General features: G+C 34.8%; 2 protein-coding genes and 1 long non-coding RNA gene across 11 annotated transcripts in view; 1 reads left to right on the top strand and 2 right to left on the bottom strand.

Annotated features, from left to right (window-relative positions):
* Nucleotides 1–154: 154 nt before the first annotated feature.
* Nucleotides 155–773, bottom strand: LOC148172434 (uncharacterized). Its single transcript, XR_015770271.1, has 2 exons — nucleotides 540–773; nucleotides 155–440 (listed from the first exon to the last, which is right to left on the bottom strand). It is a non-coding gene; the product is annotated as an uncharacterized LOC148172434 (long non-coding RNA).
* Gdap2 (ganglioside induced differentiation associated protein 2) lies at nucleotides 223–20,661 on the top strand. 2 transcript variants are annotated; one of them, XM_088039074.1, is made up of 11 exons: nucleotides 223–311; nucleotides 7,365–7,562; nucleotides 7,917–8,059; nucleotides 8,140–8,272; nucleotides 9,132–9,241; nucleotides 9,535–9,774; nucleotides 10,242–10,413; nucleotides 17,557–17,710; nucleotides 18,154–18,348; nucleotides 18,398–18,541; nucleotides 19,285–20,661. In XM_088039074.1, the coding sequence occupies exons 2-11, from the start codon at nucleotides 7,375–7,377 to the stop codon at nucleotides 19,324–19,326; spliced, it is 1,521 nt and encodes a 506-aa protein (XP_087895200.1). In that variant the 5' UTR covers nucleotides 223–311; nucleotides 7,365–7,374; the 3' UTR covers nucleotides 19,327–20,661. The 2 variants fall into 2 exon arrangements, with proteins under 2 accessions (XP_087895200.1, XP_087895202.1); XM_088039076.1 differs by lacking the exon at nucleotides 223–311 and adding an exon at nucleotides 3,606–3,707.
* A 34-nt stretch (nucleotides 20,662–20,695) lies between these two features.
* Nucleotides 20,696–24,819, bottom strand: part of dlg1 (MAGUK family member discs large 1) — a 126,312-nt gene continuing 122,188 nt past the window's right edge. For 5 of the 8 annotated variants that reach the window (XM_088039066.1, XM_088039070.1, XM_088039071.1 and 2 more), the window contains 12 exons: nucleotides 24,523–24,736; nucleotides 24,319–24,473; nucleotides 24,012–24,261; nucleotides 23,803–23,905; nucleotides 23,591–23,644; nucleotides 23,213–23,254; nucleotides 23,025–23,111; nucleotides 21,981–22,130; nucleotides 21,733–21,905; nucleotides 21,574–21,683; nucleotides 21,429–21,520; nucleotides 20,696–21,380 (listed from right to left, as the gene is read on the bottom strand). In XM_088039066.1, the coding sequence (XP_087895192.1) occupies nucleotides 21,274–21,380; nucleotides 21,429–21,520; nucleotides 21,574–21,683; nucleotides 21,733–21,905; nucleotides 21,981–22,130; nucleotides 23,025–23,111; nucleotides 23,213–23,254; nucleotides 23,591–23,644; nucleotides 23,803–23,905; nucleotides 24,012–24,261; nucleotides 24,319–24,473; nucleotides 24,523–24,736 (1,537 nt within the window). In that variant the 3' untranslated portion in view covers nucleotides 20,696–21,273. The remainder of the gene's footprint in view (nucleotides 21,381–21,428; nucleotides 21,521–21,573; nucleotides 21,684–21,732; nucleotides 21,906–21,980; nucleotides 22,131–23,024; nucleotides 23,112–23,212; nucleotides 23,255–23,590; nucleotides 23,645–23,802; nucleotides 23,906–24,011; nucleotides 24,262–24,318; nucleotides 24,474–24,522; nucleotides 24,737–24,819) is intronic. The other 3 variants (XM_088039067.1, XM_088039068.1, XM_088039069.1) reach the window with 3 other exon arrangements.

Here is a 24,819-nt window from a genome sequence, read left to right as displayed (position 1 = left end):
CTTTATCATTTATTAGTAACAATTAGCATAGTGCTGCCATCTTTGTCAGTGTCTATACGAATGACATTAGAAATCTAACCTAAGATTTTGGTTTCACTTTTTCTACTCGTGTTTGGATGTCAGCAGTATCCTTTATCTAGATTTTCAAATAATTTCAAACGTCAGATGCGCATTCAAGATCTTTGTAAAGTGGAGGGGGTCTTCGAGGAAACGTCATTGGTTTGACAGTTTGTGTAGGTGTTGTTTCGAGTGGGAAGTGTAATGGTTTTGTATGAAAACTGTAAAATTCTGTGAAAACATCCACACGAACGGTAAGTGGCCCTTTAGTGCTATCTATCAGTCCTTTGAAACGTTTCTCTTTCATTTCACCCTTCCGTGTTAATCACAATCTGATTGACCTTGCCCTTGCATCTTAGATTTCCCTTTTGTTGGAGAATCATCTGTAATTTAAAATATTTCACCAGTGATGTATTGGCTTATCGTTTGTTTGATAACTTGTTCGATTTGTTAACTAAATTACTCATTACTCAGTTAAGTACCTTTTATTAGCTACATATTTCATAGTCTACTGTTAAATTAGTGCTTATTAACTATTTACAGTTAGAGGTTATTGTTTACACTGGGTGTAGCTCATGGTGAATGTTTTGAATACAGTCTCATTATCAGTAATACCGTTTGATCATCTATTACAATGTTGAATTTGATGGGGTCCATTTAATGATGTTGGGAACATCTATCTATTAGTAGTTGGATGACTAATTTTAATTCAAGGCTGGTTCCACTGTGGCACAATGTTTTAATCGAAACCTTGAATTTGGATGTGGTCTTCCTCTATAAAATTGGCCAAGCTTAAAAATAACAAAGCTTGTAAATTGGCCCACCCAAGTACGAGTCTTCAAATTCATTGTATTCTGTTTTCTTCTGTTATCAAGAAGAAAGCGATAAACCAAATTAATCCAAGATCTCTTTACGTAAATACGTAAAAATATGTTATCTAATCTGTGATTTCATACGATATTGATGATGTTGCACATGTTGACTTGCCTTTTTAAACATCAATAAATATAAAAAAATTCTACAATAACACTTGAATTTGTCTTTGATTCACCTCTCAGGCAAGTTCGATAGGATTGAAATCCGAAGTGCGTGCAGAAAGTGGTAAATCTGGACTATAAAGTTCAACGCCAAGCGAGTCCAATGCGGAGCATATCAACTTAATACAGTTGACCATAATTTCCATTATTGTTCGCTTTTTTCATATGGTTGTCCTTTGACCGATTACAGATATAGAGGCGTTGGTGAGTTGGACGACCGGGTCTAAGACGTCTTGAACAAAATTGACATTGAATGAGTGGCAAAATATTCAAAATTTAGCAAGCAGAAAACGTAAAACAAAAAAGGTGGATAACAGTCATCTTCTATGAATTGAATTCTACTGGCTTTCTCATTCAGATTGAGGCGTGTAAATACAATGTTAAAAAACGTGACATAAGATGTAAAACCTTTCGATCCTGCAAGCAAATGAAAAATAAAATTCCATTTATATTTATTGAACAATATTTGGATAGTGAGTAATATACTGTCAGAACTTGAATCCTTTTACAATTTGCATAACAGTTGCATCTCCCATTTGAATGCGACTGGAATGCAAGTTTACGTGCCCAAAAAGAAAATTGTCATTTTGCAAAGCTTACAGGTGCAGATATTCTGAAAAATGCACTTTGAAAGAAATGTCAAAAGAGGAATTTCACTCTCGTCTTTGAAACTATTTTTGGTTATTACATTTACATAATGCTAAATATAAATGTGGTCTGTGGGTTTCCCGAAATTAATTTAGACTAAAAGACGGGGTGAATAATAGGCGACTAAAATAACAAGGTTGTGATAATAAAATCCAAAGTCTATCAACACACTTTGATAATAGCAACCCTGACGTTGTTTCATTTTTTTTCCTTAAATTGAACAGCGGGAAATTTTTGGAAGTTTTTTTGTCAGATTCTTTGGTCAAATTTGGTTTATTTTTATGAGCTGAAGAGGAACTCTTCACAGTTTTCAAATTTCCATGATTTTGAATGTCCAATTAAAGCTATAGATCGCAGCATTGTGTAGAAATATAGCATTAAGTTTGCGCCAGTAATATGTTTCGAAATTGCAAAATTTTAATAGGAAACACTTGTGGTTTTTAAACTTAAAAAAAATCTTAATCAGCGCACTTTAAAACTCCGTTAAAGTAATGAGTAATTATTATAGTACAATTCTTTTGGAGTCATTCTCTAGTAATTAAAAATTGCTATTATGTTACTCTTTTGTGACGTTATGCATACAGTCAAAATTAAAACTTTTTATGTGTTAATATTAATCTTTCGTTTTTATTGCAAACATTCTAGACATCACAATTTATTTTGTCCATATGTACTTCAAAAAGTTCGCAGCTTTCTTCTCAGAAATAGCTTCTTATTTGTTTCCAGTTATTGAATTTTGACGTAGAACATTATGTAACTTCAGGGTTAATGTTAAAATGTTAAACGTTCAAGGCCTTCGCACCTCTGTCATCTCATTTTAAGAAGAAATATATTCTCATTGGTTTTGCTATATCTACTTTATTCTGGTATTGACTAAAACCAGACGAATCTCCAACAAGTGTCGCTTTTAACTTTGTTTTTTTCATGATGTTTACCGATTTCATGTCGCTTTTGAGATTTTTTTTTCAATTCAAACCGGTCCAAAAGTGTATATATCGTCAATATTTAATCGCGTATTTCGACTCGCCTTCCTTGTTGCGAATCATTGTCATGATCATAAAGATCAAAACTTGAAGACCTTGATCAGTCTCTAGCAAACCACTGAAATAATTCATTATCCGTTTACAATGCAGTTTTGTAAATATCGTCTTATTAGATATCATTTATTGACATTGAAACATGAATAAAACAAAGTAATTTTCCGAGTCCCGCGGGGTTAGATAAACATGACCACAAAGCAATATTCTTGGAGTCTGCAGGTTTTTTCCTAGGAATTCAACAGGACAACATTGACGTCATTCCTGTTGCAGACGTCATCAGCTCGAGGAGGGTTAGGAAATTTCATTGGGAATGACCCAGTTTCAGTTCAGATGCCTAAATCCTGCAGACTCCAGCCATTCACTGGATCCTTTCCTTTTTCAATGAGCATTTTCTTGGTAATTTGCTTACAAAGTAGAAATATCTTCGCTGATGTACCTATTATCTACGAGGTGAATAAATTTTGATAAAGTATCGCTTTTTTCTGATCCGTAAATAACTAGCGATTGTAAGGGTCACTGAGCCATCTATGAACTGTCATAATTAATTTCTTAAAGCTCATCACTCGCACTTTTTTATTATTTGCTTGTTTACTCGTTTTAAGTCAATGAATCCTGGAGTGACAAAGGTCAACGATCGAGATCGATCCTTGAGTTTGTAGATAGATAGAAAAAGGGGTGAAATAAAGCGAAAGCAAAGACAAATAAGTAGTGTTAATGTATTGTTTACTGCGGCTGAGTTTTGAAAACATGATACGGTGGATCTGTGAGTTAATGGTAAACTGCGCAAACAAGACTCAGAAACAACATTCGACTAAATCCAATAAACATTACGTCTTTCATAATCATAACAGAATTACTGGTGTTTGTTGTGGGTGCATGTGCAGAGGCTCACGTTGAGTGTTTGCTTCATAGTGTCGTAACTCAGGTATAATTAAATTACTTATTAAAGAAAGGGCTTCGATTTTCGCATCTCTAACACCAGAAGAGGTTTAAAATTAAATCGATTGTGACAGGAAGTGATCAAGTGTATTGGCTCATTTTCCCCTTTGACATTTTCTGGATGTTTTGACCTCGATGTTTTATTTACTTGCGAATTAATCCCGTGTCATTCACCTCGCAGATTTTAAGAGTGACATTGCCACTAAAGTTTTCGCGATTTTTAATCAGCAGCGAACTGGCGTGCTTCCGTATAAGTGGATATACTCGTCATTTCTCCTGACGTCACAAATTAGAGCTTTTTTTTATTGAGATTAATGTGGGTGCTCGGGATTTCGAATGACGTTAATCCGTTAAAGCTTATTAATAATATGGCATCTCTTAGTTACTACCCACACGTTAACCTTCCAAAAAATATTGAGTATCGACCGAGCGTGGTAGGCAGTAAAGGGAATTGAAGAAAATGGAAATGACGAATTGGCCCTTTCGTTGTCACATCAAGGGCCAAGTGTAGGGTGTTTGGGTTTAATGAAGGAAAATCTGAGACCTCTGAAATGAAGTTTCCTTATGTTCAGAAGGGCTTCATTGCCGTATTTACCACAGAAAAAAATGATTAATCTCCAGAGTAACATTCGAGAACTTGCGTGTTTTTTTCGCATCTAATCTGTAAACATTAGTGCGATTCCTTGTTCGGTCTTTTACATTTCGTTTTCTCGTACACGAAAAACAACGGTGACTTGAGTGTTTGCTTTCCACGAGAAAAATTACCGCCCATGGTTCCAAGATGAGTTTGTTTTATTATTCATGAAGTTGATGTTTGATGCGGAGTTTGACTTAACTGGAATGTTAATTTTTCATTTCCTGACTCGTGAAAATTATCGATTGTGGTTGCATGACGCCGCTAAATTGTAGTCTAATAAATTATTATATTGTGACATCGAATGTTTGGAACTTAAAATAGTCTTTTGTTGACTCATTAGTTTTTTAAATGCGCACAATTCATTTTTGGCTTTTTTGGAAATTGGTTAGGAAGAGAGAGTTCAATACGAGCTCGCAAAAAAGTCTTCAATCGCCAATCAATATTTCATTGAGTGATGTTAACGGGAAATCTACAAGCAAACTCGTTGAAATTTATTACGCTCAGGAAATTGGGTCAAGACCACTTATCCTTGCGATCAGACTGAAAATTGATTTTTACCTGGTGCGACAAAGTTTTGAATTAATTTTTACATGAATAACTCGAGTTTAAAGTGTGTAATCAACCGTTGCATTAGCCGATTCTCCTTAACGTGCAACGTGCAACGTGACGGTGGGCTAAGATAGTGTCTGGTTGTTATGTGTATTTTTACTTGAATTTAAAAAAAAATGGTAATCTTCTAAATTGACTGTTCATATTTCAAAATAGATACGAATATTGCTGTGTGGTTACTAATATTGGAGATAACTTTCTAACATTTGACGCAAGAACTTGGTGACGTTATCGTAATGAAAGAAATAACAATGTAGATAGAATACAGTTTGGGGAATTGATACCCGATGAATGGGAACAATTTTAATAAGAAGTGGGAGAGGAGTAGTGTCAGTGGGTGGCATTACTCCCCTCAATGCATCCTAGCGACAAAGTTCTCGAAAATTGTAACTCAAATTCATTGAGAAATACAATGCCTATCATTACTCTAAAAAAATAAAATTGTTGCATTTTGCATTCGAAGGACCAAATCCCTCTAATAGCGAAGAATTACTAAAGGAGCAATCATGTTAACACCTCGTCTTGCCAAAAATGATAAAACAATGCCACGACGCATGCATTCGCGCTGATGGGGGTAAATTATTTTTATCTTCCTCGCTCCAATGGCAATTATGGTTTTCTTTGTTGCGCTCATCTATTTGTCCATTAATCGGTCTTGGACTCACCGAAAATTCATGTTTCTTGATGTGTGTGAGAATGAAAGAATGCAAGAATCTCTTTCTCGCTCGGTGTCCCCCACTTTCTATTAAATTTAATTCCATGCATCGGGTGTTAATTCCCCAAACTGTATATGAGGTTGCTGACTTGTTGGATGGACACGTGAAGTTCAAGAGTTGGATCATTTTCAGTCGTTTAGTTGTCATATTGTCATAAAAAATTCAGAATTCAAATTTGGAGTGGTCGTAAGGAGTTAAAATATGTTTTAAAATGATGTAGATGCATCATTGACTGTAAAACATTTTTGTATTTATTTCTTTATTTATTTATTATTTATGTATTTGTATTACGCTATTATTGAATACTGAATTACATATGAGTTGATTTTATTATTTATTAATGTATCAAACGTTTGATATAAAATACATCTCACTTACAACATATGTATTTATTCACAAATAAAACAAATTTAGTTTATCAACGTTCTGTCCAAACTCCTACATCTACTTACAATTACATACTAAATTCGAAGCTTTCGCCCCCTTCATTTTAATAGTTTCTTAAGTTTGTCAAAGGACTGCGTAAAATACGACTTCATGTTTACTCTGGTTAAAACTACATAAAATAATATTTCTCCACAAAAAATTGAAAAACCTGTCAAAATTTCAAATTTCTCATTTAACGATAAGTAACAATTTTGGGGAAATTTTCTAGTTCTACCAAATGACATCAGAAATATTCATAAAACCCGAGAGGGTATTTTTGAACTGGGCCAAGTTCCAATACTATTAATTAAATTTAAAAAGAGCACCAAAATTCCGTGATATTTTTTTAAAACAAAAACCGCAAGGCATGCGAGGTAAAAACTGTAATCAGATTATTATGACATGAATTGCGACAAAGACATATTTTTGTAACCTTGGCTTTATGGAGGTTTTGTAATGTCCATTACGGTGACGACATATTCAGTTTTTGTTCAAATTACTACCAGCAATACAATAGAAATTCGACGCCACTCGTTAATCTAGTTTAGGAAATTTTGGGGCCTTGTTTTCTTTAATTTTAACAGTGGATTTGAACTATAGACTTTATCATCAGACTTGGATTTTGCTGTTTTTGTGCTTGGTTATAAATTATGCGACTTATTTTTTAAACAAAGATACGTGCATGAATATATTTAAAACTGCATTTTTGTCTTTCTTTTCAAACAAACAATTTACAAGGACACCTGGAACGAATGTTTTAAAAGTATTTTACTCTTTTTGGTTAGTCATAATTTTCCTGATGGTTTTGTCCAAAAGGTAGTCTTTAGAACTTGACAGTGTAGGCCGAAATTATAGAGGAGCCCGTTTCTATCGATTACATATATTTAATACAGGTTTACTCTGTTTGCCACAACTTAAACCCGTGACTGTATTTTCATGAAATGACGAATTGATTTTAGTTTAGGTCATTAACTAGGTTACTGAACCTTAATCTCTAATACACGACTCCCCCGAGTATGCTTGTAACGGAAGTAATAAATACGCTGTGTATTCGTAATTGTATTATTTTATTTTTTCAAGTAGTTATTAGGTCAGTAATGTGATTTAAAATGCCAACTCGGGCAGCCTGATATTTCTTCTATGCTGAAATATAAAGGTGATGGTTCCGGTTTTGCTTTCAGTCGGCGACATTTAAATATCATTTCAGCCGTCACTGGAATTAACAATGCGTGTAAAATGAGTAACTTTGTTCCAGGTAATACTTGATGCGGATCATTATGAACCAGGAACCCTTAGGGGTGGTATCAGACGTGGTGCACCCGAATGACCTGACGAGATGGAGTGAAATAGCTCCAGCTCATTATTTGACTGATTACAGTGCCAGTGGAGCACCCAAGCACAATAATTCACCCTTCCCGTACGACCCCGAAATCAATCACAAAATTATCTTATGGTAAGTTTACAAATAGCTGTTTATTCAAATTTATCGGTATTTTGTGAAGATATCGAGTTATAGTGCATCAACTTTCTATTCAATTTATGATCAAACTGTCACGTAACTCCTAGTAGACGAGCAATTTATCTATAAAATTATTGATTTTTCTTGTAATATTTTATAAAGATATTTTGTTCTGTGCACGCGGAACAACTGATTACTTTATAAATAAACGGTGGGGAGGGTTATTTTAAGCACGTTTGTGTAATTAACTAGCTAATTCCTAATAGGAAACGTTTAAATATTAACTAAGATTGATCTAAGGTTTCATTGTCGCGAGTTTAAATATAATCTAATTTACTATTTTTACAGGTCTGGTGATATTTCAGCACTCCAAGTAGATACTATAGTCAATTCCACAAACGAATCCATGAATGAGAGTAATCCGGTCAGTGATAGAATTTTCCAAAGAGCCGGATCTGAATTAAAAGAGGAAATCAATTTAGATATAAGAGGTAATTTCCAGTCACGATACCCGTGACTTCTTATACTCATACATACTTTATATTCTCTAACAATCCTTTATTTGTTTTAGAGTGTAGGACAGGCGACGTACGAGTTACACAAGGCCATGCACTGCCAGCTCGATATATTATACACACCGTTGGACCGAAATACAACATAAAGTACCAAACTGCTTCGGAAAACACTCTGCATATATGTTATAGGTCAGTGAGGGAATATTAGCGGAATCTGATGGCTTTTAGAGCGGTTTTGCACTCTTTTTACAAAGCCTGGGATGCTTTTTGCTGCTGTATCTCCATAACTGTTAGTTTTGTTACGATTAAATTGCAAGTTTAATTCGTATATATTGTCGGTTTTATCATGATTGATGCAGAAAATGCGAGTGAATACAGAATGAAAGAGTTATTCGTGTTGTTTTTGTTAATTGTAACTTTTAGAACTTAGTGAAAACTACCCATCATATCTATAAATATACAGTAAATACTTTTTGTCTTTTTAGAAGTGGGTTATCATCGTACAAGATTTTAATCTGATGTCTGCTAATAGCACAACGCCTGATTTTCTTGACGTAGCTATCGTTATCAAATTACAAAGAAATATTAAGGTTTTTACGATTGTTGCCAGTAACATGCATGATATTTTATAACACGCGTTATTTAAATGAGACATTTTTTTCATATGTAACATGTGGTAGGTTATGGTACATTTTTTTATTGGTGAAGGTCTTTGTATTGGCCAACTTCTTTAATTCCTCCAATTCATCTACGAGGTTTAGTGTCTCTACATTTAATTTTATATTTCCAATTACTCCCATCAGTTGTATTCGTCCTCTAAGATTTTATGGTATTTGTAGCCGATTCGCTTATAAACCATTAAAGTTACTGGAGAACGCCATGTTAATATCCTCGTGCTAAAATATTCATTTACATTATTGTAGAGAGGTCTATAAATGTCTGAATAAACTTTTCCGACTGCTGTTATCATGTGTCTAGCACCGCAAACAAATTAGTTTTAATTTAATTTTAATGTAATTAATTTTTCTTTCAAATATTATGTTTTCAGGAACGTGCTCCAAAAATCCAAGGAAATGGGTCTCCACTCCCTTGCTTTATGCGTTGTTAATTCTGTGAAGCGAAACTATCCACCTGACGAAGGGGCGCATATAGCTCTACGTAAGTCTTTGTTTAAATAAAAACATACTTTGGTTAAACAAAAGGTATCTTATCTGTAAATGTTGTTTTATCTTTGCGAACCGGAACTTTGATATCATTTCGAGTATATTTTCACTGGTTAACACCCAACGAGAACCAGTTAGTGTTGATTTGCGAACGAGTTGTTTAACGTGGTTCATTTAATTACGAAGCCATAATATTAGCTGAAGGTCGTATCAATCCTATTAGCACTTCTGTGGTATTATTTGTAAAAGAGTTATTTCCGAGTGGCGGACTAATTGGTTGTGTTTTAGGTACGGTGAGGAGATTCCTTGAACACCACGGAAGTTCTTTCGATACGGTCATTTTCACCGTCGACAATACAGACCTAGGTATATACGAAGTGTTATTGCCTCTTTATTTCCCTCGATCCAAGTTGGAGGAAGACGCTGCTCGCTGGCAGTTACCATCTGATATTGGTGGACACGACGGCGAACCCATGTTACCTGATAGACAAATCCGGATTATTGATAATCCGCAACATACTCTTCATGGTGAGTAGCAGGAATCCCTCAGAGCTGTGCCTAGTAGCTCAGAGATGGCGCCATCATCTCCGTTCTAAAATTTGCAAACGATTTCATGCTTAATTGGAAATTAAACTGATGGGCTGATATTAGAAAGGTTGCCCTTTATGGTCCAATCATTGTAATTTTCTACACGCACCTATCAGTCAGGTTCAAGGGGCCACGTTTGCTTGATTGGAAGAAATGCCTTTAATATAAAACACGAAATTTAAACAACACGAAGTAATCCACTGTTGTGTTTGTTCACGATTAAGATAAGAACTCTGACTAGCTGCCAGTAGTCTTTGTGTTTACCTCCTGTGCAAAGTTACCGAACACATGATGTCTCAATCATGATAAACGAATCATTCGAGTTTTCCTGTGAGTTTCAACTTACCGATCGACCGCTGTTCAATTAAATATGTGACATACTTTACCTGTTCCTGTATTGATTACAGCCGACGAAGAGTCTATAGATTTGTCGTCTCAATTGGAAACATCCATAAATGTCGGCGAACATGCATTCAGTCAAATGCAGGGCGACCTCGACCAGCAACGTCTTCTGGGAGAAAGACCATTCAACGATCCACTCGCCGACATCATGGTCAGGGAGATACAACACCAGGAAAGGTCAGTGCACTGTTGGTTCTTTCTTTTTGATAACAGTTGATGTTACGCAGTCTGTTAAAAATGTTTTTGCTTTGGATGTCTTTGATTTAGTTCAATTTGGGGAAATTTTATGCTGTTTTATAGTAACCGTGAACCTGACCATTGAAAACTTTATTTGCTGTAATTCTCGTAATTGTCTGAAGCACGTGGCTTATGTTTAAACTGTTGACTTATTCTTCGATAAGAGAATAATGACAAGCTTTTTTGCGTCTTAATTTTTAAGTTTCGTCTCGGTTGTGATAAAGAGAAAGGTTTGGAACAACAACAAAATATGGAGACAGGATAAACAATATTGTTTTGCGTTTCTAGCATTGTGTTGTTTAATCCCTGCATATAACACTAATTCAAAGATAGTTAAAATTATTTAGAAAAGTTCCAAAATTGTGAAATTCTAATACATACGCTTACTTATTGATGTTTCGTAACCCTTTAATTTGTTTTTTTCTGTGAATTTTTTTTATTTCTTACTTATTGGTGATACAGTCTGTAAAAATAGTTTTTGTGTTTGATAACAGTAAAAATAGCTTTGTAATTGTTTGTTTGCTTTGTCTTCATAATTTAGTTCAATTTCTTAGTATCATGAAAGTTTGGTTTTATTTTTCATGCACACAATATTATTAAACTACATTTGTTAAATACTACAAATAGAGGGAATTGAGAATCTTCAAATAAATGGAGCTAAGAAAATATCAAAAATTGTGAAACTAAAATACAAGGAAGTTACTTTAAGATTAACTGAACAATACCCAAAATGAAATAAAAAGTTAAAAACATTTTCAAAAAAAGTCTAACACTCAGTTCAACATTGATCTTTTGTTTCTAAGTTAATAGTAGGTATTCTGGGATTAAGACTTTCAAAAACGTAATCCATTTCTTTCAACATGAAAATAGCCGAATAATTCATTTTTTCTCGTGTTGCATAATGGTCCTTGGCACTCTGTTACATCTAATATTAGAAATAAAGACCGCAAAAAGTCTAGCCATTTTCGGTTTTTAATATTCCTAAAAACTTCTTATTCTTAAATGCCCACAAAACCTTTCCTTTGTTGATTTGTTTTCCGTAACGGTTAACAACGTAAGCTCAACTTTCCTTCACCTGTCGTGGGTATTAACTATCGATTACTCCCTAGATCGACAAAAACCATTCTTTAATAATTCAACGATACAGTTTATTCCGCTCGTTATTGGCCGGCGTCTAAACTGTCTATACCAGTTGTCGTTATCGAACAATCTGCTATTGCCATCGTCAGTTCTACCATAGTTGGTCTATGAACAAGTATTACCTGAAATTGATGTGATTTTTTATTAAGCTTCGGACATGTCGTCCGTGATGCGTGAAAGACATTCCAAAATAAATAAGAGTGATAATGCTGCCTTCAGAAGAGCTTTTTACGTATGGTTACTTAAAGCTAGGTAAATCTCAGTTCTTTTTAGATGTTTTTATCATTGTCACTTGTAAAGTAATTAAAGTAAATCCGACAATCTTGTCAGTAAAAGTATTAGCTGGATCAGTGCTTGATATTTACGTGTCATAATTTGTAAGTTTTATACAACGTTACAAAGTTAATTAGTGTTGAAAAAGTTGACACTATACCAGATTCGGTTGGTGGGAAAATCAATTAGTGTATGGGAAATAGAAGAATTACTGAAATGTTAAAACAATGCATGATCAGTTGACCATGAACAGTCGTTAACTCCTAACAGGGTTAGTAGGTGATTTGGAAACAGATATTCGATGAAAGAAATATCGGAAATTACATTTGAGGAAAAAAACACCCTTAATTACAGTGATGTTAATAATTTAGCTCTAATTAGGGTGGCCTCTACTGCAAGAAACTAAAACTTTTATATTATACAGGGTCCGGCAACACTTGTGTCCACCCCCAAAATCGTCTTTATTTTTAAAGATAAATTTTTGAAAATTTGCATACGCTCACAGTTGACAAAGCTCTAGAAGCTGACGTAAAAATTTGTTTTTTTTCACTGATAGTTTTGGCGTCGCGACGCCTTAAAAATGTAATTGTTAGGTAATTGTGAGGGTTTGTGATATCAACCCCTAATTTAATTTTTTTCAATATAAATATGTTAAAAATATCTGAGTTGTTATTTTAGATTCAATGCAAATTGGTTTCAAAATTTGAGAAAAAAATGCTGTTTTATCAAGTTAGTTTCCAAATTCATTACGTCAAAATTGGGAACTACGTTTACACCCATCTGTCAACATCTTGTGTCACAAATGACATCTATCCTTTGGCTCGCTTTAGATTGTAACAAAAGTCTTACTTGGTGAAATTGTCACTTTGTCTGCTTTGTCGATGTTAATTAACGATTTCTGGTGTCCATAAAGTGCAACATGTACGTGTTAATCAAAATTAACCTTTATAAAAGTGAGTGAAGTGACTTGTGAAATTTTGGTGTAAACGTAGATTGCCGCTGCACTGTCATAATTTTGAAAACTAACTTGATAAAACAACGTTTTTTTCGCAAATTTTAAACACAATTTGCATTAGATTTAAAATAAAAACTCAGATATTTGTACCACAGTTATGTTGAAAAAAAAATAAATTCGCGAATATTTCCGCAAAAACTCAAAAATCGCTAAAAATTATACTTCTTAGGCGTCGCGACGCCAACCATACCGTGATAAAAAAACAAATTTTTGCGTCAGCTTCTAGAGTTTTGTCAACTATAAGCGAATGCAAATTTTCAAAATTTTATCTTTAAAATTAAAGACGATTTTGGGGGTGGACACAAGTGTTGCCAGACCCTGTATATGCGTCTTTGTTTAGGGTTACAAATAGATTGAACCACCGCAAGCATGGTTTTGTGACAGTGCAGTTACATTATTGGCTTTTAAGAGTTTGACCACTTTTATTGGAAGTTTTGCTGTCTACATTTCTTTTAAATGAGTTATTTTAAGTTCTGAGAATTGGTCACATTCACCTTCTATCGTTATCAGTCCGACTGAATGAGTAGTTATAAGAAGAAAATTAAAGAGAGCGGTTAAAACAATTATATGATCAATAACATATTTATTCAGTACAACTTTATTAGTCATAAATACAGCTTTTATAAATTGTCGACTATATTTACTTACATGTACTCTGATTGTTACGAATTCAAAGTAAACTTTTAATGAGTGTTTTTATTGTGGCGGATGTATTTTCAAATTTGAAAATCCCATTGTATTTCTTATGATGGTTTAAACTTTATATAACTTTTGAAAACTGAAAATTTCAAAATCTGTGAGTGTTTTTATTCCCCCGCCCTTGCAAATACTTGAATTATTCAGTATTTGAACATGTTATATCTTTACTATTAAAGTTGAATCGATCTTCGATTAGCAGAATTGACCTTGGGTAGCATGGAAATCTTTAGACCAATCAAATTTCAGTTGTGATTGGGATGGTTTTTTTGTTGTAATAAAATATGTAACAGCTGCAACTGCAGAATAAAACCATAGGTGGCTCTAAATTAATAAGTACTCATAATTAATTAAAATAATTTTAAATTGTCGTGTGTCTGATGAATTATGCTTCGTCGCGTAATAGAGCTTTTTAATTAAAGGTTGTTTATATTTATTACACTTCAAGTTTGTCACAAATAGTGAAACAGAACACTAAAAATTAAATTAAAAAGAAATGTCATCATTAATAATTCACGTCTAAAATCTTCCATGGCGTAGAATACAAACTCGTTCTATTGTCCGCTTTGCCTCCAAAATTTTCAAATTTCACGCCTAAATTATGACCAACGACCGCTTATCGTTTGGCCTACCGTGTTTGTAATCAATTTTTTGTATATTTTGGAAACAAGTAAACAGTCTTTGAAGGTAATGAATTTTATGCGCCTGTTTTTAAACTCAAGACTGATTTTTTCCCACATTTGTAATAAATTTTGTGCTCATATATTTCTGTGGATAATAGAATATTAATCAAATTTTTATGATGAATCTATTTCAAACGCTGTGGTTGAAATATAAATAAGTTTGTATTGAATTTTGTACAAATCAGATTAAAACTGATAGATCAATTGTCTGGTTTATTACTTATTTGACTTTTGGTTTTTTAACTTTTCTGTTTTTTTGAATCGTTATGTGCCATAAATCCCACACATTACACTTTTTGCAGAATACGTATGCTATTATCTGTGACTACTAAATTGCAAAGTTTACCTTCAAGTCAGATAATACTTATCGCGACATTTTGTTTGACTGCTAATTTGCACAGTTCATTCTAAGATGAAGATGATTTATATTTCTTTTGGAGATGAATTATTTAATGTGTGATTTGATTAGAATCCGTCAAGTTGCATTCGATTTAAAGGTTTTTTGGAATAAATTTGGTTAAAAAATAACTTTATTAAATTACACTGATATTTTACAAGGAGAAAACGCAAAACGTTTATGGGGTTTTAAAGCGAACTTATTATGTTTTTTGTTCTGAGTAAAATGATTAGTTCTAAGGCAGGTCCCAATATTATTACTTTTTGTTTATTTCCACAACAAAAAAATCACTTATGTGATTACTTCATACCCCGGGGAAAGATGACAGTTATATTGTTCACCATTAGTGGTCAAACGTTTTAGACGTCGTACACGTATAATCAAAAATTGATTGTGATGCTAACCTTGATTTAATGTTGCCGAATGGTATAATTATGGCACATTTTCTTATTTAGCGAACGATAACGAGTCAACTCGATATCTTAAATGAAAGTTTCTAGATGTTAACACTACTGTTACGATCACATATAGAAATTCATAGCATGTTTTTGGTATGAAAGAAGGATTTGCAGTTGCGACAGTACGTAATAAAAATTAGCTAGTAAAGGGGGCAAATACTGGTAATAAAGCGGGGTATTAGTAACGTCATTACTTCTAAAACTGTTTTAAAATACGCAAGCACTTTTACAACCGTTTATCAAGATGGTTAAGCTCCCGTCGAAAACATAAGATTATTTAATTTATGCTTAGGGGAAATTATAATATAAAGATAAGTGCATGTCAAAGCTATTCGATACTGAACATCCACAAAGAATTGTTTACACCGTGTGCAGTGTCCTATAAATTTCAACAATATTTATTCTGATATCACGAGACTCTTTTACATAATTCGCAACTTCGCAACATTAAATCTTCAGCTTTCGGTGGACGTGGTGCGCGCGTTTGAACGGCTCAAAATCATCGACAGGGTAGTTGATGTATGTCGGATGTCGGCGCTGCCACACCATTCATGCACTCACCGTAGAACAACACACAGCACCAGTTTTAAGACAATGAGTTATTGTTAAAACACGCGAGTTTTCCCATCCGGAATGGCTGTCGATAGTTCTCATCCTAACGTTCTGACGAGTGTCACTAATTTCCTGGGATGGACTTCGGTGGAAATCGACGAAGACAGGTATCTTACCGACGTTTTTCGTCACACATGACGCTGTCCGGGCTAAAATTAACACACTTGTGCGTTCAAATTTATAATTAGGTTAGTAGATAATTTTTGCACAAGATGTAAACAATCGGTTGCCGTGACAAGGTGAATTACGTTAAGCTGACTTTGCGAACGTGACGTTTATTTGCTAAAAGTTTGCGTTATTAGGGTAGTTTGCATGGTTGGGGGAGTTCAGAAAATGCGTTAAAATTGTTCTCATTTAGTATTTTCACCGATTTTTCAATAAAAAAATTTGGATGTTGATGCAGGGCAGTTTTTTTATTTACGACAGACGTCGTTATCTGTAATCTGTAATCCAACAAATTTGTTTTAAAATTAATTATGATGCATATTTTACTCATGAAAAAACTGTAAAAAAATCTAAATTGAGGTCTATTTATTTATATTTTATTGTGTGCATAAGCTACACACTAGTTTATGGTAATAACACCTCCATGACGCCATAGTACCCCTGTTGTTTCGACCCGATGTACTTTTACGCAAATAAATATGTATAAAACTGATAATTTACAACATTTTTTTTAACTTACTACTATTTAAAATGGGTGAGCAACATCTGACTAAACCAAAAATGGATTTGTACATTTACAACAAACAATCTGAGTGCAAAATGTTTTTTAATTCAGGTTTCTGACCCAAATTATTTTGGCAATTTTATATTCATAAGTTCATATAATAATCTCATTAATTTTATGAAAGTATAATTCCATTGCTTTGCCTCTTGTAAAAGCGGATTTGTAGAAAATGTTATTTTCCGTTCCTGGCTTTGGAGGCCGCTCATTTTTGATTCTATTTTCGAAACACTTAAGTATACTCTTTTATTATTATCGTTCTAAATTATAAACTTTGTTACACATTCAGCAACACAAGTATTACTAATCTACTATCTAATCTAAACCACGTGTTGAAATTAACAGTGGCACTGAATTTATTCAAATGAAAACGCAAAATTACACATATTTTTGACTAGTTTTGGATTGAAGAACAGCATTTTTATTATCAATTTAAAGTTTCCTTTACAATACATTATTTACAGTCACGAGCAATAAAATTTTATGTCGACAAGGCGTTAAAAACGGCATTGGAGACCAAAAATATGCAGTGATTGTCGCCATTTCAGTTTTTGACATGACTCCTTCAAATGCCTGCACTTACTCACTTCGATTTCCTATTATCTGCTATACAGAAGGCATTTCCCCTGCAAATGTTATTTATAGTATCAAACAGATCAATAATATAACCAGAAGCAGCATTTATTTGTTAAGGTCACATGTAGCGTCTTCATTTGAATATTTTTTCCAATGCAAAAAACGAACTTTATCAAGCATGACAATTGTAATTGTTTTGCATCTTATGAAATTCCCACATAAATAAGTAACTCGAACGCGTCCTTTGCGATTGTTTGCTTGATTGTTGTAGTTATTAACAAGATGCAATTGCATTTGCTAAAATTAAACATGGAAAAGTTGAAAAATAACATTTAATTTGATGCTTAATTACTTCAGGTTTTTGTTTCCTGGAAAGGAACTGCAAAAAATGCTACCTTTGCAAAGAAAATCTGTTATGAAATCACTTATCTTTTAAACAATCCCGGCAGATAAACTTACCTTTATTTTTTTGCTTGACGCTGTCAATAAGATTATTTGCTTTCCAGATACGAGCGCCTTTTGAGACGTGCCAAAACAGAGGATTTGACCGAAGTTTCAGGAATCGGTTGTCTTTACCAGAGCGGAGTTGACAGACTTGGCAGACCGGTGGTGGTTTTCATCGGAAAGTGGTTTCCTTTCAACAAAATCAATTTAGATAAGGTAAAAACTGCAATTATTGCCTTCACTATAATTTTTTTGTTCGATTATCGCAGTAAATGCACCTGTAGAGATCAAACGGTCATGCATCAGCTCCAATTACGCGGTTAATGTGACCTAATTCGATTATGACTCTATTAGTTTAGTAAACGATTGATTTGATATATTGCGAAGTTGGGCCTTTGTTCCAGTGGCGCGTGGTTTTGTAAAAACTCGCAGCAACAGGTCATATCTTAGAAGTATGTAGTGTTCTGCTTTTGCTTTGACTATTGTTGGCGAAATAATGTAGGAATAGAACAAAGGAAAAGCCGCTGAGTTGATAGTCAAAGAGGAGTGCATAATACAAACGTCACGATTGGAATGAGTTTTGTGATTTACCTTTACGTTGATATTGAATAATTCTAACTTTGTATAAAGTTAATTATTTTATGTCGTTGTGTTGGCAGGCTTTGTTGTATTTAATAACGTTGCTGGATCCGATCGTGAAGGGCGACTACGTTATCGCCTACTTCCATACGCTTACCTCGAGCAGCAACTATCCGTCGTTTTCGTGGCTGAGAGAGGTTTACAATGTGCTGCCTTACAAATATAAAAAGAATCTAAAAGCTTTTTATGTCGTTCATCCGACTTTCTGGACGAAGGTAAAGTTTTCCTTCTTGTTTTCTTACTAATCTCAGTGTGTTTTTTCAGATGATGACTTGGTGGTTTACCACTTTTATGGCACCAGCGATTAAACAGAAGGTACACAGTTTGCCCGGAGTGGAGTATTTATACGCAGTTATGTCACCTGATCAATTAGAGATTCCCGCTTTCATTACTGAACATGATATGACTGTAAGTATACCATGAACTTGCTAAGGCGAGTTCTCAAGTTTCATCTGTTTGATCCAAGAGACTCTCAACTAATAACTCAATTTCATTGTTGGCCTTGTTCACAGTTAAAATATTGATTCTGATTGAGTTTGTATTGTTGAAATACGCAAAAAGTTAGAACAAAGCAGGTGATCTATTTTTGAATACAGTAGCAGAAGTTTTTTAGAGCAGTGACCTACTCTGTTTCGATTTATTTTGATTCAGTTGTGTTAATTATTTTGTAACATTTATTTTGTAAAGTTGTAAATGAGTTCATCTGCACGATTTAGTTCTTCCTTAGTTGCGTTTGAGCCCGTTGTCACCTTATTCTAGTCATATCTCTTTAAAACTCCCGCTTTTGATTTTAATTCAGTGTTATTTTGTAGGGCCTCTTTTTATGAATTTTGAAATATCTTTGCCAATAAACTTTTTATTTTTCTGAGCGCGGGCGCTAATAAGTTCTTGTTGTTCTCGCTATAAAATGTACTGTTTAACTATGAAATGGAATGCTAATGTAAATCTTTGTTTTCCTTCTGAGTCTATTGTTGGGAAATTTTCCAAGGTGTAAAACGGTGTTGTTGCGAAGTCCTGTCTTGTGGAACTTTTCCCGTTGACATAAAGAAAATTGTTACGTTTTAATAATAATACAATATGTAACATCCTCATTATATTTCTTTACGTGTAATAAGAAATTTCCGTTGCGTAATTATCTGTTTTTGTTTTAGATAAATGGCCTGCGATACTTTCAACCAGGTGCGCCAACATAATCTGGCTACTAGTGTTAGTGTTCAGTGCCGAACTTAGTATTCATCCCCCAAGTGATAAGTTTTGCAATATTATGACTAGTGCTAAGTTGTGCTGTGCCAACAGGTATGTTAGAACAGTCGCTGTTTGCAGCCGCCATCATTTCCAACATCGCCTCTGAGGAGTTATTAACTAACATTGAACTAATCATGAAAATACTAAGATGCTTCTATAACGTTATTTCTATTATCTGTAATTAGTTTTTACATTCCATAGAAGATTAAATTGGTGATGTTCTGTTATTGGAAAGCTCTGCCATTGTAGCACTCCTGGCAACTTTGTATCGCACAAATTTACTTTACATTTTTATTCATAAGACTGTTTGATAAAATAAGGTCCAAAGGTGCCAAAAAATGGATTGTATCAGTGGTAGACGGACTTTTCATATTGTTAAATTTTATGTCATTGTTAATGTCTATATTCTACGAGTTATTTTTGTTATTTATCAAATTATATCGTTCGTTTTTAAACTAATTTCCTATGTTTATTAGTAAACAAATTTACTATTTTTATGATTACTAATGTACATGGTAAGGCAGCAAATTGGTAGAGTGCTCAGTTGTAACGACATTATGAAAGGTCACGTAGTTGCGGGACCACGGGATTATGCACCAATTTCCCTTGGATGTAGGGATTATAATTTGATGGTGTGGTATTAATACGCACTCTACTAATCCACTTCACATACTAATTGACTGATGTTTAACTGATATTTAAGGAGTAGTTTCCATTTTGTGATTGTAACAATATTGAAGGAAAAAATGAGAAAAACCGAAACGCGATTAAATATCAGTTGGAATGTGTTGGAAATCGTTTCGGTTTGTTGAAATAGCGCCTAATTTGCGTCTCGAGGGTCCTTTTAGTCATTCGAAATTCTACAAACATCTGTCAATGTTAAACTATAGCATTTGTACCTCTTTCTGCTGTACTAAAGTTTTCAATACCTAACAAATCCTAATTGTTGCTTAAAGGGTATTTTAACTCACTGTGTTTCTAACAGGGAAGTACTGTTTATCAGGGGCGTATTGTGCAAAGGAATCTCGAGGCTTTGAGTCTTTATCAGTACGGCCCTGCTGTTAATCACGTTTACACAAAAACTTTTAAATTTTTTTTAATGATCAACAAATGAACATCAAGAGAGCAATATGGATATGAGTCTAAATTTATTATAGTGTTGTAGTTGCATATTATAATGATGTTATTAATTATAAATATTTTACATGGAAAATACAAGCTGCGAGTTGTTGAGTATTAATTTTATAAATGACAACAAAGTGGAATAAATATTGTACACCTCCGTTGTTTGTGTTGTAGAAAAAGAAAGAGCTCAGACTTAGTAAAATTTCTTTTATTAACTCAAATAAGTTAGGTCACAACTTGTTTCAAATAACAATAACAGATTTCTGTTATATACTACACATATATCATTTGTGTATATACAATTTAACTTATTGGCAGGGAAACCTTTATATTAAATATACATCGTACACTACAAAAAACATTGATAAAACTACCTAAAAGTCAAATAACAATTGGCTAATTATATTATAAACGATTTGAAGATTTGACTATTATCATATTTATTAAGTAACACAAGTGCGATAATCGGTTGCTTTTTTAATATTGAAATAAGGGCTCGGAAGTTATCCACATCTATACAAGCTTTTGCGGGTGTTCAAGTGATTCTCCACCGCCGCACCATACACTAAGATTATTTTTTTAAATCATAGACTACTCTCATATTTGTCATTATCAACAATTGGGCAATAATAAAAGTGATTAATGAATGAGCTGGTCTTGTAAGCACGCTATTAGGAGGCACCGCACATAACAACAGAATTTGTCCTATTTCAAACTGTTCAGTGCAGCCGTGAGCGCGATGGCAGCGTCCACACTGGAGGGGCCGATTGTCACAGTTTTTCCTTCGTTGGCACCCAGATTGTTGGACCCGACTGTTCCTTAATTACTTCTTTCACTTGCTCGTAGATGTCCTCGGGCGTATCACCTTGCACGACAGCTAAAACAACAATTATAAGCACAAGAACTACTTATTAGCGAGTCGTACCGGTGAAGTACTCCCCGAACTCTTGCTCCATCTTTAGAGCTCGTTCGAATGTTTTCTTCGCTTGCTCCTCCGTCATTCTCTTATTCATTTCTCTGGAGAAGAAAAAAACAGTGAAGTTCAGTCAAAGATGCACCATTGAACTTACGTAATTGATTCGACTGATTTCGGTTTGATGAATATAGCGATGGGGAAAAGTTGAGCCACTTGCAGTCTCTTGATTGCGTTTCCACTCACGTCTAGAATACAATGTTTGCCCTGAAATGATTATAAGTGAGCGTGGGATGTTCTGCAGAGTGAAAGTCACCTTGTCTGCCACTTCTCGAACTGAAGCTACCGATGTCCCGTACAAATTCTCATTGTACTGTCCTGCTTCGATGAACAGGTGATTTTGTATATCTTTCTCCATTTGTTCCCTGGAGCTGACAAAGTGGTAGTCTCTTGCGTCAACTTCGTACTCTCGCTTCGGTCGGGTTGTGTCTGTAATTAAGACGTTGCATTAGAAGTAATCCTCTGGTCTCTACTGGTACTTAGAAACAAATTTTTTCTACTTACGTGGAACGCAGCTCCCGAATTTCTCCGGGAATTCGGATATGAGGTCGTCGTTAATACGATCTTTAAGAGGGCCTAAAATGATAACAGGCCTTGTGTAGGAGATCGGTATCTGCTGTACAGGTTCGTACGAAAGAACGTTTTCTTCATTGCCTGTAAAAGAAACGAGAATTTTACTCAGTGCCGGCGCCGTAAAATTTAATAAAGAACGTGTTATTAACGAAAAGTCTTGCCGCTTTCTGGAAAACTTCGCTACTCAGGCCAAGTTACTCTAGTACAATACAAAAAGTCAAACAAATCAAGAAACCTCTAGCATTCCGTAACAAAATCCACTGCAACAACACACATTCACATGGAGTTATCCTAGATAAAAAGCTGAAAAGATGTTAACTTCTAAAAGACACCACTATGTGGTATAACAAGAGAAAATATCATTAGTGTTGAACACATAAAATAAACTGCAAATTCGCAAATTAAAACAAAGACACCTACTTACGTACAAACCAAAGTACGCTAAGTCTATGTTAATGCAGTTATGTTCTATTTCTCAGAAGGCTAGCACATTCATCCTACATGATAGCGCAGGCTTCGTCGAATAATGTGACAGCGTCATCTATAAAGCTACTGCCCTAGGCGCCCAAGAAGAACACGTAAGCGTCAGTCTAAATTTTGTATGAATCCTACGTTACGTATGCGAGCTTGGCGCACCCCCTGGCCTACAGCGAGCATGGGTCAGCAGGATAGCAATACAAAGAAAGGACGAGCGGTTCCAGGAGTTCGTTAAAACGCGATGTCACATTATTTCATTCTCGGCCTAGATGAGGGGTGGGACGTGATTATTAATAGCATTAATCGCACAATGCTCCTGGAGAGGGTCGAAATTCGATGTAAGGACCATGATGTGTTAACAAAACAGTCAAAATTAAAATCCAATGGAGTCAGTGAGTTAATTGATTTTCGAAAAATTTGGCAAAGAAATATCGGAACACGCTGGATCAGTGCAAGGGGCGCTGCTGATCGCCATGCAGTCACAACACTAACACTTACTATAGTCGTCATTATTATCATTATTCTCCAGATAAATTAACGTGATTTCTTCCATGTAAGGTAGCTCAACCCGATATAATATTTCACCTGTACTATGAAACACAGAAAGAAGCCAAAAGAAAATTTATGTAGTAAATCAAAACGACAATGCAATATTTTTAAGACAAATAAAATCAATTATACTGTACCTTCGGTATTGGCGTCCTCTTGAGTATAGCACAGCATGAACGCTGCAACACAAACCATCGACATTAGCAAGGAAGACAAAACGTGGCTGTTTGTTAAATTACATGAATCTGATCTAAATTATGAACTAGGTTACCGCAAACCAGATTTTCTTCATCTCTTACTCTTCAATTTGCACTTGTCTTTCGCTCAAAAATTCCAATTAGAGTGTTAAAACCATTACCATTTAGTGAAGTGCACGAAGATAAACTAACAAGGTAAGTTTAACAATCACCGACACGAAATTATACTTGCGGTTAGCTCGAAATAGACCACACGTTTGAAAGTTGTGGATTCATCTTTCAAATTGGGTTTAAAAAATTAGTTTGATGTGTACTTACATGAGGGGTTTTGTTCATTATCATTAGCAGAGTTAGGAGTGGCAGAGGGGGAGTCTACAGGTAGAAAAAAACAAACATAAAAATAATGTCGAAATGAAACAATGTCGAGGGTATAAAATAACTTCGAAGAAAACGAAAAATTGTGAGGTCACTTGAATGAAATTTAGATAGTGATAGCGGAGGAGAACGTCACTGTTTACAGAGATACTTACGTTCTTGATCGGAGCCGTCTTCCGATTTGTCGTCTTTGCTTTTCATAAAAGGGAATTTTCTGCTAAATGAAAAGTTTTTCTTTTTTCTGTCCAACGTCGATTGCTGGAAGCAAATCAAAAGTATCAGTATGTGATAGAGGAGACGCCGATTGTCTACTCTACTGGTTTTAGCAGTTTCATCGAAATTGTGTAAAATGATTAAATCGAACCTTGTCGAGAATGTTTGGCATGTGGCCTTGGAACTTGACGGAGCGATCCCTGGCCCTTTGTTTCCTCTCCCAGCGCCTCTTCGAAGGAACGATTCCCATACCCTGTTCATCCCCCGTGTTAAGTACCCTCCGCGCTTGCCACCATTCATCGTCGCTGGCATTGGTCACATGTAATATATCTCCATAATGGAAAGCGAGGCCTCGACTTGGCAACCCATCATCTTTCATAGGATCATAATCGAATAGAGCCCTGCGAATTAATAAAGACGTTAAACCAAGCTAAATCAATGCAGTCCAATGAACGAACCTGACATAGAGAGAGCGTTTCTGTGATGTTCGCAATAGAGTGCCCCCTGTGACAGGATGGGAAATTTGTTGTTTCAAGTCATGGATTTTCGCCTCGAACCTATTGTACTCTTCGGGTCTGTATTGAACTACTATAGTGACGGTTTGATTCGTGCCCTGTAACAAACGAGTCAGCAAATTTCTAATGGAATCTAATACGAAGCACCTTAAGGGCCTGAGCGGCTTCCTCGTGTGTGGCGGTTCGTAAATTCACGCCATTTACACTGAGTATTTGGTCACCTCGTCGCAATTCAGCACTCAAATCCGCTGGTCCTCCAGCCAAAATGAATGATATGAAGATTCCCTCTCCGTCTTCGCCCCCAACGATATTAAAACCCAAACCTGAAGTTCCTTTTTGTAGTATCACAGTGCGAACCTCTCTGAAAAGAACAAACATATCAGTTTGGCCACTCTATTCAACATCTTTAAATATTTTAGGATTAAGTGTCAGCGATCAAAGTGT

This window comes from Gnatocerus cornutus, chromosome 6 (genome assembly GCF_029298725.1).
Source record: "Gnatocerus cornutus isolate USDA-ARS CGAHR chromosome 6, icGnaCorn1.1, whole genome shotgun sequence".
Classification (NCBI taxonomy): domain Eukaryota; kingdom Metazoa; phylum Arthropoda; class Insecta; order Coleoptera; family Tenebrionidae; genus Gnatocerus; species Gnatocerus cornutus.
The sequence above is the reverse complement of the archived record's forward strand: the minus strand, read 5'-3'. Positions and strand labels throughout refer to the sequence as shown.